Here is a 19,158-nt window from a genome sequence, read left to right on the forward strand (position 1 = left end):
TTCCTCCGAGATATGATTGTTTATAGGTAATTCGAGTGCTTCCACTTATTTCCTCTTCCCTTTCCCCGCTTCATCGGTTTTAGCGGAAGCTGACCGTTTGGCGGGAGTTGGTCGTGTTCCTCTTGTCTAGAGGTTTCTATAGGTATGTATAGCGTATCTCTACGCTAGCGTGGCTGAATGCATTGTTGGAAACATATATGCGGCTTGTTTGATTTTTTTTCCAAACGAGTGTTCTTCCTCGTGGATGATTTCAGCTTGAGCCCACTTGATGTTATGTTGATGAGTCCAAACGTGCTCTGCTATTTTTGATTTGCTGGTTTCTCCTCTAGTGAAATAAATAATAACCACTAGTTACTTTTATTTATACGAACAGTTTCGGGTTTGACCCCATTATCAAGTATTAAACTGAGATATGAAAGATATGACAGGTATTTAAGTATTTAGGCAAACCAGGATGCCAACTTTAAAATTCACCACTGAAAATTCTATGGGTTGTTAAACTCATAAATTCAAGAGAGAATATCTATATAAATCGAGTTGCTCATTTAGGAGTAAGTATTTCTGGTTTTAAATTGTTAATTTCTATGGCTTCCAACAAATTCATTTTCTTCCCTTTATTACATATGTGTTATCTTTATGTATATTGTGTTTTGATTTTTGAAGTTATTTGTACATTGCAGATTTTTTGTCCAAACAGACGTGTTTACGCAGCCTTATGTCAAAATTTCTACCAGTTTGGCCTGTATATACTGCAGAGCATTCGCCCACTCTATTCTATATAAGTATGCCTGATTTTTTATTCTACCTCGTTTGGGTTTTGCATTGAACTGGGTTCTACCTTAATTATTATTACTTATGAATCATTATAATAAGTCTTAAACTGCCTAAAAACTACAACATCTAGTGGTTGAGTTTTATTGGATGAATGGGGAGGTAAAGTCAAAAGTTAGATGCCATTTTCCCTGCATAACATGGGAGCATCCAGGGACAAGTGGCTTTCTTCGTTAACATAAATTAATAAAGAAGGGGTTCTCTCCAGATCTGTAGCGAATTTAATGCTCAAATAGTTCTGATGTAATCCAACCGGTAGGCACGGTTAAGCCAAGTGTGCCTAGAGGTGCTCCTTGAGTCATGCGCTCCTGCTGTAGGAATAGTGTTGCCAGATGTAGAAATTATGGATACTGTGACTGTGGTGATGTAAGTACCTTTTTCTCCACTTACAGCTTTGCACTGTTGCTTGATGCCTTTTTCAGCAATTATTCGTTGGAATTTTTGTACAGTTGATGTGGCCGTTTCATCAAAATTCAGCACTCTTGTCCAATTCCTAAATTCTACATTATCTTTGATGAAAGAGGTAGCACGAAACAAGCCTCAGGGATTCTTTGGGTGAGATTGGAGTGCCTTTTGAAAAAAATTGTAAAACCAGCCAATGCACGCCACTTTCTTTTTCCCCCATTCTGGAGGATATGGTATTTTGTTCATCTCTGCCATTTCATATGCAACTCGTCGGCAATCTTCTACAGGTAGGCCATAGTACATTTTAGAGCACATAATTAGATAGTTTTTTTTTAGTTTCTCCTCTTGCCGTACTGTGGAAACCATCCTAACTGAATAGTTAGGCACATATTTCACATTCTTCTCACCAAGTTCTTCTGCTTTCTTGACATACCTTGATAACGTGATATGATTCACGTTCTTTATATCAGCAGCATGTCTTACACTGGATACACCTTGCTAGTTTTCATCTTTCGACTTTACACCATTCTGAAACAAAATGAAAAAACAACTAATTACTGCACCATTAAACATTGATGGCACAATGAAAAAGTTTAAAAGTTTCAGGTTCGCCAAAAAAAAACGTACTTTAATTCGTGGAGTCCATCACACTAGTGAATAAGGGGCCATCCAAAGCCAGGTTTGAGGTTACTCTGCGTTTTCTGCCGGAATTCTGTTGCACTAGAACTTTCGATGCACCCGGTACACCACGTGTTTCATTGTGACATACCTCCCTTATATAATTTGGGATGATATGGGGTTTCTCAATTGTTTCACTTTGTGTTTGGTTACATATTTTTAGGGAGGTTATTTTGTCACTAAAGTTAGTAGATTTCTTTGTAAACATTTATTGTCACGTATGTGAGAAAAAGTGACTTTTCGAAATAAAAACTAGGTACAATATAGTGAAAAGTTTCAACTAATTAAAAGATTAAACGGCTGTGGTCAACTCCAATAGTGCATTGAACATTTCCCACGATCTTACATATAAATGTCAAGTGCAGGTAAATCAAATCTGTAGGAAATCGTATCAATTTCAACGTGATACCACAAAAACCGACTCGTCCGTCTAAATTATCTTCAGTCAAGTGTGTAATTGTACTATTATAAAACAATTGCCCTCGGTATTACAGAAACGACATATTGTAGATAAATGCTTAACCGCAACATATTCTAGGAGGGGTATGCATTTTAAATCATACAAAGTCTTTTAAAAAATATTAGTCAACATTAATTTTGCCAGTACGTTGATTGAAAATATCTCCCTCAAGGCAGAAAGGTTTTTGTTGTCGCTTTCAATTAATTACTTATGAACGTATTATTCTGAACCTTAAAATGAAGGTCAATTTTGGATAAATACTTTAACTGGTTACCAAAAATTTTCGGGAATGCTTCCCACAGAAGTACAAGTTTCGAAGTTTTTTTCGGAACTTTACTTAAAACCCGATGTACAAGCGTATGGGTCAACGTTGGCTTATTGAAGACACTTTACCGGCTACCGGTCGGTTCAACGTGGGTGGTTTGTTCACTAACTCAAATCGGCCGCCGTGTTGGTCGATGGTTCAAGTCCCAGGCTGAACGATCGATTTTCACTTGCTATCGTCCAACCCGTGTTAGGAATCACACGTTGAAAGGTAAGACCTCGTTAGTCCTTAGCTTGCACAAGTTTCGACTTCTGAGGGTTGTTATTCGTAGGGGTGCGATAGCACATATATTTCAATTTTTCATTTAGAAAGTGGAATTCATCCTCCAATTTTCAATTCAATCCATAACTATTTCAAATACTTCAGTTTTCTTGAGAATAACCATGGTATTTAATCCATTTCTTACATATGCAGAAGTCCCCCCACTCCTTCTGACAAGTCGATCATTTTTCACTACTTTAAATCCTTCAATTGGAATTTCAGCATAAGATATGCCCCGTGTCCGTCGGGTATAAGACTTTTTTTTTATTGAACGAAAGTCAATTTTTGTAAAGGGTTATTTCACCTTGATGAATGACAATATGAAAAATATGAAAATTGTAATGGAAAACTTCATACAAGTGTAGAAAGCGCAAACTTTTTAGTTCATTCTGATAAGTTACTTCGTAAATTTAAAGTATTTTTCACAAAGAAAAATGTTCTATTTATCAGTAACTCGACAAGTTACAACATTTTCCTTCCTGACAAATACTTTGAATTTACGCAGTAACTTATCGGATGAACTGAAAAGTTTGCCCTTTCTACACCTGTATAAAGTTCTCCATTCCAAACAATTCCAAAAACCTGGTATATAATTTCAATTCTCTGATCACAAATACTTTTAGTGACACTTCGGAGAAGACCCTGTGATCATTGCTCCATAATTGAATATATGTGAATACGTATTTTGTATATACAAAACATGAAAGTTCTCCTGGAGTTGGGAAAGGCTTTATTTATTTTTTGCAGAAAAGAGTGAACTGTCACAAGAGCAGTAAGCAGAATTTTGTCTGCAGAACCACTATAAACGCTACAGAAGCTATACGAACGTTTAGTCTATAAAAAAATAAAATAGGACATGAAATTAACATTTGGTACCTCTTAAGTAATATTTCAAAAAGATCGAGTGCTTCGTCTTTTGAAGTTTTTTCAAAAAGAACTGATGGGGAATTGAAGCCAAGTATTTTTACTCAAAATTTCGAAGTATACCTCGAAATTGTTTTTCAATTCTCATTCATATAATATATAGTTCGTTGTGTAGTGTTTCTATGAAATATACCGGTTTCAATTGAAAAGTTGATTTTTGGAAAAGAAAGGTTTTGGCTTTCTACTTCTCCATCGTGATACAAAAATTGTGGGAATCTTCTAAAGGTAGGAAGAAATCAATTAAAAAAAATCTATAAAAATATGTGTATATTATGTGAAGAAGTAACTTTCAGACAAAAACTGGAAGAAAAAGCTCTCTCGAAATAGCCACTTTCATATAAACATTGAATTACACGAAAGAAAAATACTTTTGAAACAAATACTTTTACATGAACACTGATTTATACAAAAGCACTTTTCTCTATTAAGTTCATATTCCATACATTCGTTATAGAATTGAATCAGATTCACAGGATTCCTAGACAATATAGTAAATGACAGAGGTAACATTTCACCTACATGGAACATTGCGATCCTCACTGGTAGACATCCGATGTTTCGCCGAAAGAAATTCGCCTTAACAGCTCTTTAGTATCAGAACTGTTCGACGTTGGTTTGTGAAAATTCATTCCAGATATTTTAGCCTCGAAGATAAGACCCGAAGAGGTAGTTCAGGACTAGGATTGGAGGACCCTGGTGAAGATTGACTCATCACAAACAGTGCGTTGGATGGCGGAAGAACTGTTGGTCAGCTCACATGTGGTTTTTGTTGATGCCCACCATTTGAACGATCGACACATTTTGAGGTCTTTTGTGTTTTGCTTTTGCGCAATCAAAACGATCCTTTCTTGAATCGGACCGTCACGTGTGATGAAGAGTGGATTCTTTGCGACAACAGGAGACATTGAGGACCAAAGGCAATTTCAAAACCAAAACTAACTGGAGTCAGAAACAGGTAAATTACAATTTTCATTATAATAATTTCCAACACAATATTATGCTACTTCATTATTTTGTTGGATATTAGAAATAGAAGTATTGAAATTTAGTTTTCACTGGATTTATCGTGAACTGCTAACAAGAAAGTTGAAGTATGTGGTATTTTTGAATAGTTGAAATTGGATAAATGAATTAAAGGTCGTCTAGCTACCTTCAAAATGAACTATAATTCAACCCCCCTTTTTGTTTAATATTTTAGGGGTTGGTTCCTCTTCCGCTAGAGGGTTGAGGTAATTTAATTGAAAATTAGCATACAAAATGTCACTCATAAAAATATTTTTTTTATATTTTGCATATTTTTAGATTTTCTGTAGGGCCGAATATAGAGGTCGCTACGTTTTCAAATTGACACACTGTATACACACTAAGTTGTGATTATTAACTGAGAGTTACAAAACAAGGACCTTTTTTGTGTAATTGTTGACTTGTTTATTTTGTGGAAATTCTTGATCACCTTAATGAAATGAATGAAAACACTTTTGTTTAATGGGAAAGAAAGTTTTTGGCTTTCTACTACTCCATCTGATACAAAAAAAAATGGATGAGAGAATCTTCCAAAGAAAGGAAGGATTAATCAATTTGAAAATAAGTAACTCTATACATGGATGTGTAGATCATGCAAAGAAGTAACTTTCAGACACAAACTGAAAGAAAGTCCTCCTGAAACAGCTACTTTCATATAAACATTGAATTACACGAAAGAAAAAATTCTTTCGAAACAAATACTTCTATATGAACACTGAATTATTCAGAAGATACTTTTCTCTATTCAGTTTGTATATCGAACATTCGTGGAGGAATAAGAATCAGATATCATTCAAATGAGTTCTACTTTGAATGAATGGTAATAAATTGTACTCACATGGAACACTGTCACCCTAACTGGTATACACGTGTTTCGCCTTAAGACACTTAAGATTCTCTTATCCATTTTTTTTTGTATCAGATGGAGTAGTAGAAAGCCAAAAACTTTCTTTCCCTAAAAATTAATCACTCCTAAAAATATAACCCTTTCAAACTTTTGTTTAATTTCCACCAGTTATTTTTACGACCGGTTTCAAATGTTATCCCATTATCAAGTATAAAAACTTACTAATACCTTTGAAATCTAAAGATATGGGTAAGCTTAATTCTCCTCAATTTGACGTAATTGGATTTCTAATCTAACGTTTCGCGCTCTCTGGGCCGCCTTCAACCTAATTTTTTTCAATACGGACCTGCATATTTTATGACACTTTTAGAAATAACTTTTCACGCTGAATTCAACGATATATCATTCAACATTCAAATGTTGACTCGGAGGTGACTTTGACCCTTATCCAAATTTCTTTGGTTCGGATCTGTATTAAATTTACCTTTGGTGAAATTAACAACATGCAATACATTTCGATAAGAAAATCAACTCACTTATCTTCAACTGAATGGAACGTATCAGAAACAAAGCAAAAAACGTAATAACTATCAATATATTTCAGTGGAGGAAAACCTAATTTATAATAATTTAACGAAACTATCATTCATTTGAAAGAAAAAAGTTGTGCGTATGTACGAAAAAACAAATCTATCAACGATATTAATGTTCTGACCCAAATTCAGTTGAATCCAGAAAAAAGATCGAGAACAGTGGCCAGTGATAGCAATTTATCACAAACTGCTGTTGATGAAATAGTAATTATATAATTTGTTTCAACGGAACAAATGACAAATCCGACAATAGTAATTCCTCGCAAGAATATTGATAATGCATTCGAGTAGACGAAATAAGCAAATGTATAAGTTTAAGTTCCATAACCGCTAAGTGCATTTTATAAAATGGTGGGCATTTCGAACATTTAATTCATTAATCATTCACTTTCGAACAATCATTCAATTTTTTTTCAAATAAATGGAAGTTTCGTTAAATTATTATGAATTCGGTTTTTCTCCACTTGAAATATGTAAATAATTATTACTTGTTTCTTGTTTTGATTCTGATACATTCCATTCAGTTTGAGATGAGCGAGTTTATTTTCTTATCATGTTGTTAATTTCATCAAAGGTAAATTTAATACAGATCCGTACCAAAGTAATTTGGATGAGGGTCAAAATCATCTGCAACTTTCAATGACATTGTTTGATATATCGTTGAATTTAGCGTCAAAAGTTATTTCCAAGAGTGTCATGAAATATGCAGGTCCCTATTGAAAAATATGAAGTTGATGGTTCCCCAGAGATTACGAAACGTTGGATTCGAAATCTAAAATTAAGGAGAATTTACTATCGAATGAGAAATGCCCATAACATTTTTTTTGAAGTTTTGAAATGACATGGCATAAAAAGAAAAACCAAAATGACAAAATTTACTTTCCTTATGATATATAAATAACCGGTCCTGATATTCTCGATTTGTTTGAATCACTTGACAGTGCTTCTATGAATGCAACTTTCTCTCCATTTGACCGACCTTCTAACTTTTATGGTTTGAAAGCTACCAATACAATCCCATTAAAAAGTGGCCACTCTGTATAACCACGTTTTTGGATTTGAAATATATAAGTTAGTTTTTATACCTAATAAATAAAGCCGAAACCGGTCGTAAAAATAAAATAACTAGTGGAAATTAGACAAAAGTGTTTTATTCATTTCATTAAAACAAAGATCTTTATTTTATATTCCATTTGCCACTATACTTGGTTTGAAAATATTTAACAATCTACCCATATCGTCATCTCTTTTCAATTTTACACGCTTTATATTAGCTTCACCTGTATGTATGTATGTATGTATGCTTGTTTGTGTGCATGTTTGTTTGTAACTCTCAAGCTCGGGATCTGTATTGATAGAATTATCGGCATTATTGCTCGATCTATTCGCGGGCAGATGGCGCTGTAAGTAACCTACTTGATATTTTTTTATCTATTCGCGGCAGATGGCGCTATACGTAACCTCCTTGGTAGGTTGTTTAACAAAAAAAAAATCAAAACAATAAATACAGTTTAAAATACTAAAAAACAAGCTTTTATAGCATATTGAACCTAAAATTAAAAAATAAATATAGTTAAAAAAACCTGAAAAACACGCTTTTAAAGAACATCGAACTAAAAAGTTAAAAATAAGTATAGTTCAAAAAAACTAAAAAACACGCTTTTGAAGAACATCGAACTAAAAAGTTAATTTTTTTTTAAATAAGCTTAAAATAATAACGATCGAAAAATGCTAGTATTATTGTGACAAAAGCGTGGGCGCTTTGTGCCATATTTTCTGTATATCTAGCGCCCAGGCTTTTTTCACAATAATACTAGTATTTTTTATCGTTATTGTTTCAAGCTTATTTAAAAAAAATCAACTTTTTAGTTCGATGTTCTTTAAAAGCGCGTTTTTTAGTTTTTTTAAACTATATTTATTTTTATCTTTTTAGTTGGATGTTCTTCAAAACCGTGTTTTTAAGTTTTTATAAACTATATTTATTTTTACACGCTTTATATTAGCTTCACCTGTATGTATGTATGTATGTTTGTTTGTATGTATGTTTGTTTGTTTGTAACTCTCAAGCTCGAGATCTGTATTGATAGAATTATCGGCATTATTGCTTGATCTATTCGCGGGCAGATGGCGCTGTAAGTAACCTACTTGATATTTTTTTATCTATTCGCGGCAGATGGCGCTATACGTAACAACCTTGATAGGTTGTTCAGAAGAAAATCAAAACAATAAATATAGTTTAAAAAACTAAAAAACACGCTTTTACAGCAAAAAGTAAAAAAAAAGTATAGTTAAAAAAACCAAAAAACACGCTTTTGAAGAACATCGAACTGAAAAGTTCTTTTTTTTTTTAAATAAGCTTAAAACAATAACGATCGAAAAATGCTAGTATTATTGTGACAAAAGCGTGGGCGCTTTGTGACATATTTTCTGTATATCTAGCACCCAGGCTTTTTTCACAATGATACTAGTATTTTTCGATCGTTATTTTTTAAGCTTATTAAAAAAAATGAACTTTTTAGTTCGATGTTCTTTAAAAGCGCTTTTTTTAAAACTATATTTATTTTTAACTTTTTAGTTGGATGTTCTTTAAGAGCGTGTTTTTTTAGTTTTTTTAAACTATATTTATTTTTACACGCTTTATATTAGCTTCACCTGTATGTATGTATGTATGTTTGTTTGTAACTCTCAAGCTCGGGATCTGTATTGACAGAATTATCGGCATTATTGCTTAATCTATTCCCGGACAGATGGCGCTGTACGTAACTATCAATTATTGCTTGATCTGTTTGCGGGCAGATGGCGCTGTACGTAACTATCAATTATAATTATTGCTTGAGCTATTCGCGGGCAGATGCCGCTATACGTAATCTCCTTGATAGGTTGTTCAAAAGAAATTCAAAATAAAAAACATATTTTGATAATGATAAGTGTTAACGAAATTTTGTACTACAGATGAAATATTTAAATATTTACAATTACCCGTGATTCAGTACAGAAAAAAGTTTTGAACGAAACGGAAGATACATTTTAAAATCTTATTCGATTATTTGAAAGCAAATCAGAATATGGATTTCAACAATGAAAACTTTATCGTAAATTGTACACCTAAAAAATTCAGTTACTCAAATATTTAAAAAAAATCGAAAAATTAGAATTAAGGTGCTTGACATACAAATCAAATTAAAAGATTGATTTGAAAAATATAATTATTCACAAAAAAAATATTTTTAGTCCAATAATATTTTGAATGAAACTTCAAATCAAAACATCAAGACTGAATTGTTTTTTGAAATTTTCTCTTTACTTCGAAACAAATTTTACAACAGTCTGCCCTCTGTTGGAGACTTACTGCATATCAGTATTACTATAGAATTTGAGACTTCAAACTTTATTATGTTGTTTGAGAGGAATTTTACATTCGTGCGCCGTCTGTTAAAGATTTACAATACTAGTGACTAGAACTTAAAAAAAATATTTTTGACAATAAATCGGACTCAAAAGTGAAAAATACATATAGTTTAAAAAAACTAAAAAACACGCTTTTAAAGAACATCGAACTAAAAAGTTAAAAATATTTTTTTAAAATAAGTTTAAAATAATAACGAACGAAAAATACTAGTATTATTGTGAAAAAAGCGTGGGCGCTTTGTGCCATATTTTTATATATCAAGCGCACGTCGCTTTTTTCACAATAATGCTAGTATTTTTCGTTCGTTATTGTTTTAAGCTTATTTAAAAAGTAGTTCGATGTTCTTCAAAAGCGTGTTTTTTAGTTTTTTAAACTATGTTTTTTGTATGATTATATGACATTTTTTTGTGCTGTTTTTACTTTTTGTCTCTCCTCGACGAATTATTTATATATTATATAGTACTAGATATAGGTTACAAATATAAAGATTACCACACAATGTGAATTGACTTCAGGTAATAAAAAAATAATCATTATTTTCACCTATATTTTTTGTTTAAAAAGTGCGAAGTTCAGGAAAACTCTAAACTCAATTAAAAGGTTGTATCGCTGACTTCGTCGAGTTATTAGAACATCCTGTAGGTATAAAAAAAGCGAGAAAATATTCTCTCATGCAATTTTTAATATTTCGGAAACTATTGAAAACATTTTTACAACACCAGAACAAAATTACGGTCTCTCGACGGTCGTTTCATTAATCAAGTTAGCTTCCTCGGGAGGTGATTACTTATGACTGAATTTTATTACTATGTTAGTGTGATAATAGGCAGTAGTTAGGTTCTACTAACAGGTAGTAGTTAGGGCAGTAACATATAAAAATACTAACACAGTAGTAGTAAAATTTAGTCATAATGATCTCCTGAGGACGCTAACTTCGTTAGCGAAACGTGCGTCGAGAGACCGTAATTTTATTCTGGTGTTGGGAAAATATTTTCAATAGATCCATTGTGCGCCAGAGGATCTAGTACAAAATATAAAATTTCGGAAACTCTCTTGTTTATATACATAAAATATTGTGTCTCTCGAGAAGATTCGACCCCCACATTCGACTTGCTCATTTACCTACTCGTATTTTCTAGCCATTACCTAATCTAATGGTATTAAATCATCTCACGACCGACACACCGGTACCACATGAAAAGGCCTGGCGTGTGCCCCTTCCACCACCATGACTTCTTGTACGTCTGAATGGGGGCCCGGTGGACCTGTACCTCGAAACATGGAGCCACGATAAAGTAGTTACGACCTTTTCCTCTTAAGCGATACACTGACTTCACACCGAACGTCACTCTGTTTGTTTACGTTCCGATTCACGTGACTTTGTTTTACGCGGGCGATCGCAAGAATGCGTCTATTCTCGGTTTTTAAATGCCTGATGGTGATTCGGAGGTGATATCCGAAACCAATAGTGCGAAAATGAATTTGCGGAATAGAAAATCGTGGCAGATACTTTCTTGCGCCGCAGTGTTCGCTTATAGCACCCTTTTGGTATACCAGACGTTTTCAGGGGGTGCTCCCGCACAAGAGGTAAATTTATTGCAAGTGAAAGCTACAATTGTAGAAAATAATTGGTTTTTGCAATTTTTTGTGAAAGTCATTTCATTTTGTGAAAAGTTATTTTTGGGATACAAACGTGCAACAATTGTCTCATTTCTTTGTCAGTTTTCGTTCGATTAATGATATTTAACTCTGTCAGAAAGTTCTGAGTCGATTCATTTGGTGAGAAGGGAAGTTTTAAATACGAACATACAATAATTGTTTCATTCCTTAGTGAAAAAGTAAAAATTTCCAACAAACAATAATAGAACTAGGGTTGATCTCTAGTTCTCTAGGCATACACTATTGGGAAAAATCTTATTACCTCTTATTTAACACTGCGGTGTCATATCACACCATCAATAACCTAAGAGTTTTTGATAGTTTTCGATCAATGATACTTTACCATATTTTAAACAAAAATATTTCGCTTCGTTTGATGAATTTTTGTTGTAGATTCTTATTTTTCAAACCGCAGTCAGAAAGTTATTACAAATAATTTTATGTCAACTGATTGTAGCTTTCGGCATTCCTCAAGATGCGATATTTGGGCCAGTTCTTTTTATTTTATACTCGAGTGGTATTTTAATTACAATTGAATATTGCAAAGTATCTATAGGCGTATTCTGTGACACCTAAATTCAACCCATTTTCAGAGAGTTTTCAAAATATTCAAAAGCATATCAATATTTATTTAAAGTTATTAAGTCTGTTGGTAAGTTTTCTAACAACTAAGCATTACAGTTAAAACTCAATTACATAAAGTAATTTGGCAGTAAACATATCAGTAGAAATATGACTTAATAAAATAGGCAACATCAATATCAATATAGTTTGAGTAAGTACGCGAAAAATTTGGGTGTTATTTTTAATTCTGATTATTGACTTCTCTTTTTAGTGATTCACTTGAGGAATCTTATGATAGTTTCATGTTGATTTATGTCCTTTATAGTAAGAATTACAAATGTGAAAAAACATTTTTCTCAGGTTTCTACAATTCTGTATTCGGAATCGCACGTTCTAAGACCTCGTTAATCCTTATCTCGCACAGGTTTCAAATTTCAAAAGTTGTCGTTCATGTGGAGACCACAGCTGATCAAAACCCATTTTAACAACCATTTTTCCCTGGGTTCTTGGTTCAACTATGGGAATGTTGTTTATCGATATTTAAATTACAATTGTGGATTTACAAAATTTGAACAAAAGATACCAAATTCAACCGATTTAAATTTTCTCTGAGGAAAATCCGTCCTCCAACTTTGTACAGAAAATTAATACCTAGGTCATCTCTTAACGCAGTAATGGTTCGAAATGAATTCACCTAATTTGTAATTCCTCAGATGTAAATCAGAAATCTAGCTGCTCAAGTTTACATTTCTCATGAGTTGACTTCATTTACTTGAATATTAGTTTGAATACTATTTGAAGAGAATTTTTTTCATCATCTATATCTTCATCTATTCTATACTAATGTTACAAATGTGAAAGTTTGTGAGGATGGATAAATGTGTGTATGTATGTTTGTGGCTCTTTCACGCCTAAACGACTGAACGGATTTAGATTAAACTTTACATAAATACAGTTTATACATTAGAATAATATATAGGTCGGAAAAAATCTCTTCCCTGAGAGCTATCTTGTCGTGCGCTGCCTATACCGTTGGACTTACATGCAGAGAATGTACCGTAAGAATGTTTATCTTAAATAGTTCTAAATAAAATGATAGCATATATCTACCTCTCATGTAGTAGCCACTATATGCAAAATGCTGAGCCATAATTACAATTAAATTGTATACTTTTTTTACAAGCACGTTTTAGAATATCTGTTAAATTCTTATGAAAAATGATACAATTGTCGATTTAAGTATTCAATATAGAGAATGTTTGTATCTTACGCTAATTAATTTGGACGAATCGTTTAAAACTTATCACGATAAGATTAACTTGACGCAACGCACTAAGCCATTATTGCGCGTCGCGTCCACTGTAAGACGACAGGAAATGATGCGCAGAGGTAGAGGGGCGGTCTAAGCAATGAAGTGCCACCGCCGAGAACGCCATCCAAACGCGGGCAGACGCGTGAGGGCAGACATCGTTGATTCTCGAAGCTATTCATTACCTAGTGCAATTGGCATATTTTTTTAGTTACTAGCTGTTGTCCGTTTTTATATTAACGCACAGCCGAAGCTACTGAACCTGGAATCTTGAAATACGCAGGTAGGTTCTTTGTACAGCGTAAATGAGCATCAAGAAAAGAAATCAGGAATTTCCAACCTCAAAGGGAAAAATAGGGGTTCAAAGATTGTATTGAATTTCGTCAGTTTTGAACTTGGAAACCTCAAGTTCTGGGTTAATAAAAAATATTGTAACTATTTGTTTGTTTGTAATGGTCTGTCGTGAAACTTAATGTGACAAACCACATTTTACGCGGGCAACAACAAATCTAGGATAAATCACACATTGCATTTATTAGGAATGACACCAGGAATAACTTCTTGGCAAAAATGTAATTTATTCAATTTAATGAAATTATTAATTTGATACTACACAAAAAAATAATATTTAGACATTGGAAAATTCATTAGGGTTAAAGGGTAACTCCTGAGAGGGATATATAATTAGGGATATACATTACATTCTATTTTCAATAATTGATCCCAAAATTGTGAATTGTTCTATCAAGTGAATATTTCGAAGTTAGCAAAATGAATATTTCTACATAATTTATGTCTTTTACTGTTCCTGAACAATAGGATCTGAAAAATGGATACTGAAAACCAGGTATTTCTCTGTTTGATACTACGAATGATATTGAATTATAAAAGGCAGATATTTGTATCCTCATAGAAAAAATTCTCGGAGATGCTCCTCTTTCGTCCAGTAGCATAACTTCGCTGTAATCAATCGAATGATCACAAACAGACCTTCAGTGTACGGACCTATCCAATTCCCATCGAAGCTCGACCGCATATACGAAACCGTCGTCTCAGATCTCCTTCAGCTATATAATAGTAGTACATAATAGTTCTATCTTGTTCCAAAGTCCCACGCGAGAAAGAAAATCCTCCAACACTCTAACTGAAATCAAAATAAATCCGATTACTGTGTTGAGGAGCATTAAGAAATTGAATATTGTGAATGAAAAATAGAAACAATAACTTCTTTCAACTTTTCTACACAGTAGGATCTGGCAAATACCTGTCGGAAAATAATGACTTCCCTGGCGAAAACCACGACGGATATTGAATTGTAATGAGATGGAACCGTAACCACTTCACTTCGACATAGTCTCTTATTTTGATCTCTGTTAGGATTCTGAACAAACATAAAAATCTGCACTCAATAATAAAATGATTGATATCATTATGTTATATCCAATCATCGTTTACTTATCTACGTTTTTCATATTTCTTTCATTTCTTATGACATTTGATCGTGTACTCGTATATTGATCACAACAATCACGTAATCTTTGTTCATTAGTATGCACAGCTTGGAAGCTTACAAGTACATGATTGTCTGAATGTAATGTCGAATAAATATTCCAAACATTGACTTCGGAACTTCGATTTCAATATAACGTTAAAGATCATTCTTTCATACTTTTATGAAAATGAAAAGTAGATAGATACAACAGATTTGTAATTGTAGTTAAAAATCTTGCACCATAACAGTTCTCAATTGTTCCATAGTTTAAACATAGACAAACAAACCCACTTTTTTCAAACTGAATCACATGACAGCTGTCAGTGTCAATTGTTTTTTGTTTCTTTCTTTGTTCTTCAATCACATTGGTTTTACCGGTAATCCATAAATTTAAAACAAATAACGATTTTTAAAAAGTAAATTCAAATAATCCTTCTTTTATCTGTGAAGATTTAACTCTTTTAATGAGTAACTTGTTTTATCGTATTGACGAGTTTCAATTGTTTAAACATAACCTTCTTTCCGACACGGCCATCCTCACTAACAGTAAATTGAGCCCTTTGTGTAATACTTTTTACATTGTACCATCATCATACAAATTTTGTAGCTCTTCCTTGAAGATGATAATACATTTGATCGAAATATTGGAATAACTTGTGTTATAAGCGTACACTTCCGTTCTGCTGATCACCCAAAGTTACTTTCCAAGAGATTCAATTTTTATCAAAACCAATTTTTATATATCAAAGGAGACGCAGTTTAAGTTGAAACTATTATGGAGATAGTTTTGAACTTTCTCTGTTTTGCAGAAACCTGGAAAAACAAAATTTTTCATATCTGTACGTCTTATAGTAGGTTAAATTATGAATTACAGATACATTAAAATATGCTTGAGATATTGAGGATTTAAAAAAATAGTGATACTTCGAAAATTGTTTCTTATAATGTCAACTCGCTAATCAACTATATTCTTTTGTACTACTTCTTTAAAAAATATCGAACTCTCTTTCATATCAGTGATGGATGGAATATGAAACGGAAGAAAACCCTAAACAAAACCATGGTTACAGTAAAAAGAGAAATGATGGTCGTCGAAAACGAATAAACTGATATCTATTTCTATCATATGTAAACATATTGTTTCTAAACTTTCATTATCTTCAGTATTAATTTTCAAACAAATATACTAGATACTTATTATTTATTATCGAAGAATCATTAACATACTCTAGTAAATAGTTGATGAGTTCACTGATAAATTATGTACTTTGTCTGTTGGGACTGAATTTACATATCTGTCATATCTGTTGACTGATTGTATATACTGTTTACAGTTCGTTGAAGCTTCTAAACATATTAACAAACTTGTCTTCATTCATATCAAATTCTGAAATCATTTCAAACTTCCTACCGAGTTGATATCATTTCTTAGAATCATTTTCGAGGAATGCATCAGTTTCGACATAAAACCGGAACCCGAGTACCTGACAAAGCTATTAAAAGAATTTTAAAATTGCACTTTCAACAGCTTGCATGTCAGAATCTCATCTTATTCTCATTTATTACAGGCTGGAGATGAAATGATAAAATCCTCTTCCGTAAAACACCACATTAATTTGGAATATCGTTTGGAAGCACGCGACAAAAGCAAGCCAACAAAATACAAGTCGTTCAAGACTCTCACGAAATATTTTATTGTTTAACGATACATAAGAGAAACTTATATAGTTAGCTTTTACCACAATGAATCAATTTAGGATGTCAAATAAATCCATAGGAGAAACAGCTCTCAATAAAAAATCGACATCAACTATTCATCAAGAAAACAATTTTAATAATTTTTGTCTCTAGAAATTTATTCATTATTATTGCCTGATGTGTTGTCAAGGCTACGTTGCTTCTGTATCCGGTTCAGAAACTGAAATAAACTAATTGACATCCCGAGAGGATCGATAATAATGTTGTTAGTTATTTAATGACTTTTTTTTACGAGGTATCAGCTACCAGCAAAATGGATTGATTATTGAGGGGTACTTGTTTATTATCAATATATGATTACTGTTTCATTAGTCCGAATAACGAAACATAAAAAAAAACGTGATTGAATACTTGAATAACTTTCTGGTGAAACCTCTCGAATAATGACTTCCTCTATCGGATGAATATTCACTACTACCGTTGGAATGATAATAATAACTGTGGTGAAGAAATAACTCAGTTCTTAACGCTTTTTTACCGATATAAGGCAGTGAAAATTAGAACTGGATCACCTGACGTATAGAATAAATCCAAAACAAGCGCTCTCAGTGCGATATCATCGGAATTTTTTATTCGTTTGAATAACCAATTGATGCCATTATATGTGGAATATAACATCGTTCAGATATCCGCCACGGATTCTCTGGGTGGAGCGCATCCGAAACGTCCAATTTTCCATGACTCTGGCCTATAAATCAGAATTTGGGTTGTATTGTGGAATACTCCACTACTAACGGAGTCGAATCGCTCGATCTCGGTGGCTAGTTCACATCACCTCCACGTGACATGTGGCATGAGTTGTGTGGCATGTAGTGCCGTTCAGGCCAAAAGAAGTTGGTAATCATCAACCTACAGTGCTCGCCGTTGATCGTGATGGCATGGCCAACGTCGTTCCCAAAGAAATATGGACTGATGACGCCACCAGCCTAAAATCCACACCAAACAGTATCTTTCTTGTGATGCATTGGACGATCTTGGATCTCATGTGGATTTTTTTCGCTCCAAATTTGACAATGTTGTTTGTTCACGAACCCATTCATCCAGAAATGGACCCTATCGCTGAAGATGATGTTTGATGAGAATTAGGGTCAGTTGCCAACTGCTCCAGAGCCCATTCAGCGAACACACGTCATTTTCTGTGACAGTTTACCTTCAGTTCTTGGGTCAGTTGAATTTTGCACGGATGCAGGCCCAAATCATGACGCAAAAGTCGTCAAGTTGTGGTCTGCGAAAGGCCGAGTTCTAGTGAACGACTCGAAATTGACTACCTCGGATTGTCCTGCAGACGCTCACAGATAGCAGCGATGTTTCCGGCAGATCTTGCGATTCTTCAACGTACGGATGTTGGTCGATCGTTTATTGAACCATTGGATTGAGATTTATCCACCACGTTGTGAATAGTCCTCTCGATAGGATAATTATGGCAATGCTCGCTGTACGTTGCCCGAACAGAACACCCATTTCGATAAAACAATTTTCTTATTTGCACGTGTTGTTGAATGCTTTACTCGGCCATAGTGATTTGGCAGAACAGACTGAATAAATAACAACTATTTTGGGAGATGTAGTTTCAACAAGATGGTCGTTGCCAATTGTCAAAGTTCGGAACTCCATGTTAGAAGAATCTATAGAATAATTCTATATGTTAAGCCGGTTTCAAAATTTTCAGATTGTTTTCATTAATTTTATGTCCGTTCTCCAAGCCGTGTTGAGCGATATTAGATTTTTGAGGTTTCCGGGATCGGATATGTGATGCATGTTCTTTGAAAAGAGTGTTATTATTTTGCTTAGTCAGACCGATGTATTTTTTTGTCACAGTCTTCGTAGCTTTTTCTCTTCTTGTTTCTACAGACAGCAGAAAGGCACGGCACAGCAGTGCTTTCCTGCTGTCTGTAGAAACAGATAGATATACAGAGCCTGTATATCTAGATATACAGAGCCAGATTGATTTACAGAACCTGTATATCTAGTTATACAGAGCCTGTATATCTATCTGCCTGTATATCTAACCTATTCATGGGTAGCGGGGACTAGAATGTGATTTCTATAAGAAGTACTTTCAGATATATTCCTGATAACTCACTCCATTGTCGACATGGCAGTAAAGAAAGTAAAGTAAAGAAAGGTACGATATTGAAAAAAATGTTATCAGGGACTTAGCTGAAAGCAACGGGTACCTTTCAAATATGGTAGATAAATTAATTAGAAAACTCAAAATTAGGTAGAAACTTCGTAAATCTTCGACTTTTCGAGAAGACATTGATTCAAAGTTCATTGTTCTTCTATATTAACCAGCGTTATTGGATTACATCGCATTTTCAAAAAGTTGACCGTGAAAATAACCTTCGAAACTTTTTGCTCACAACAAATGTACGGTAATCCTAAAGTTACTTAAATTCAAAAACTATATTGATCGACTAAACGAGTCATTATAACTCGTTTCAAAGAACACACAGTACGCATATCCGATCTCGGAGATCATAAGAATCTAATTTCGCTCAACACGCCTTGGAGAACGGACATAAAATAATTGAAAACTTGTCTGAAATTGTTGAAACCCGTACAGGACACTATGTTTTTGGATGCTTTTTTTGGATTTATTCTACGCTAGACTTTCCAG

General features: G+C 33.5%; 1 protein-coding gene and 1 long non-coding RNA gene across 3 annotated transcripts in view; one reads left to right on the top strand and one right to left on the bottom strand.

The window, feature by feature from the left end:
• The first annotated feature begins 11,043 nt into the window (after positions 1 to 11,043).
• fng (fringe) overlaps positions 11,044 to 19,158 on the top strand; it is a 199,343-nt gene continuing 191,228 nt past the window's right edge. The window contains exon 1 of the mRNA XM_074175352.1: positions 11,044 to 11,343. Coding sequence (XP_074031453.1) covers positions 11,185 to 11,343 — 159 coding nt within the window. The 5' untranslated portion in view covers positions 11,044 to 11,184. The remainder of the gene's footprint in view (positions 11,344 to 19,158) is intronic.
• The window catches only part of LOC141482306 (uncharacterized), a 75,425-nt gene continuing 70,109 nt past the window's right edge, over positions 13,843 to 19,158 (bottom strand). For both annotated transcript variants that reach the window (XR_012465451.1, XR_012465450.1), the window contains exon 4: positions 13,843 to 14,432. This is a non-coding gene — a long non-coding RNA (uncharacterized lncRNA). The remainder of the gene's footprint in view (positions 14,433 to 19,158) is intronic.

This window comes from Leptinotarsa decemlineata, unplaced genomic scaffold (assembly GCF_025532065.1).
Source record: "Leptinotarsa decemlineata unplaced genomic scaffold, Ldec_3_MD MMD2_tig00001019_RagTag_RagTag, whole genome shotgun sequence".
NCBI lineage: Eukaryota > Metazoa > Arthropoda > Insecta > Coleoptera > Chrysomelidae > Leptinotarsa > Leptinotarsa decemlineata.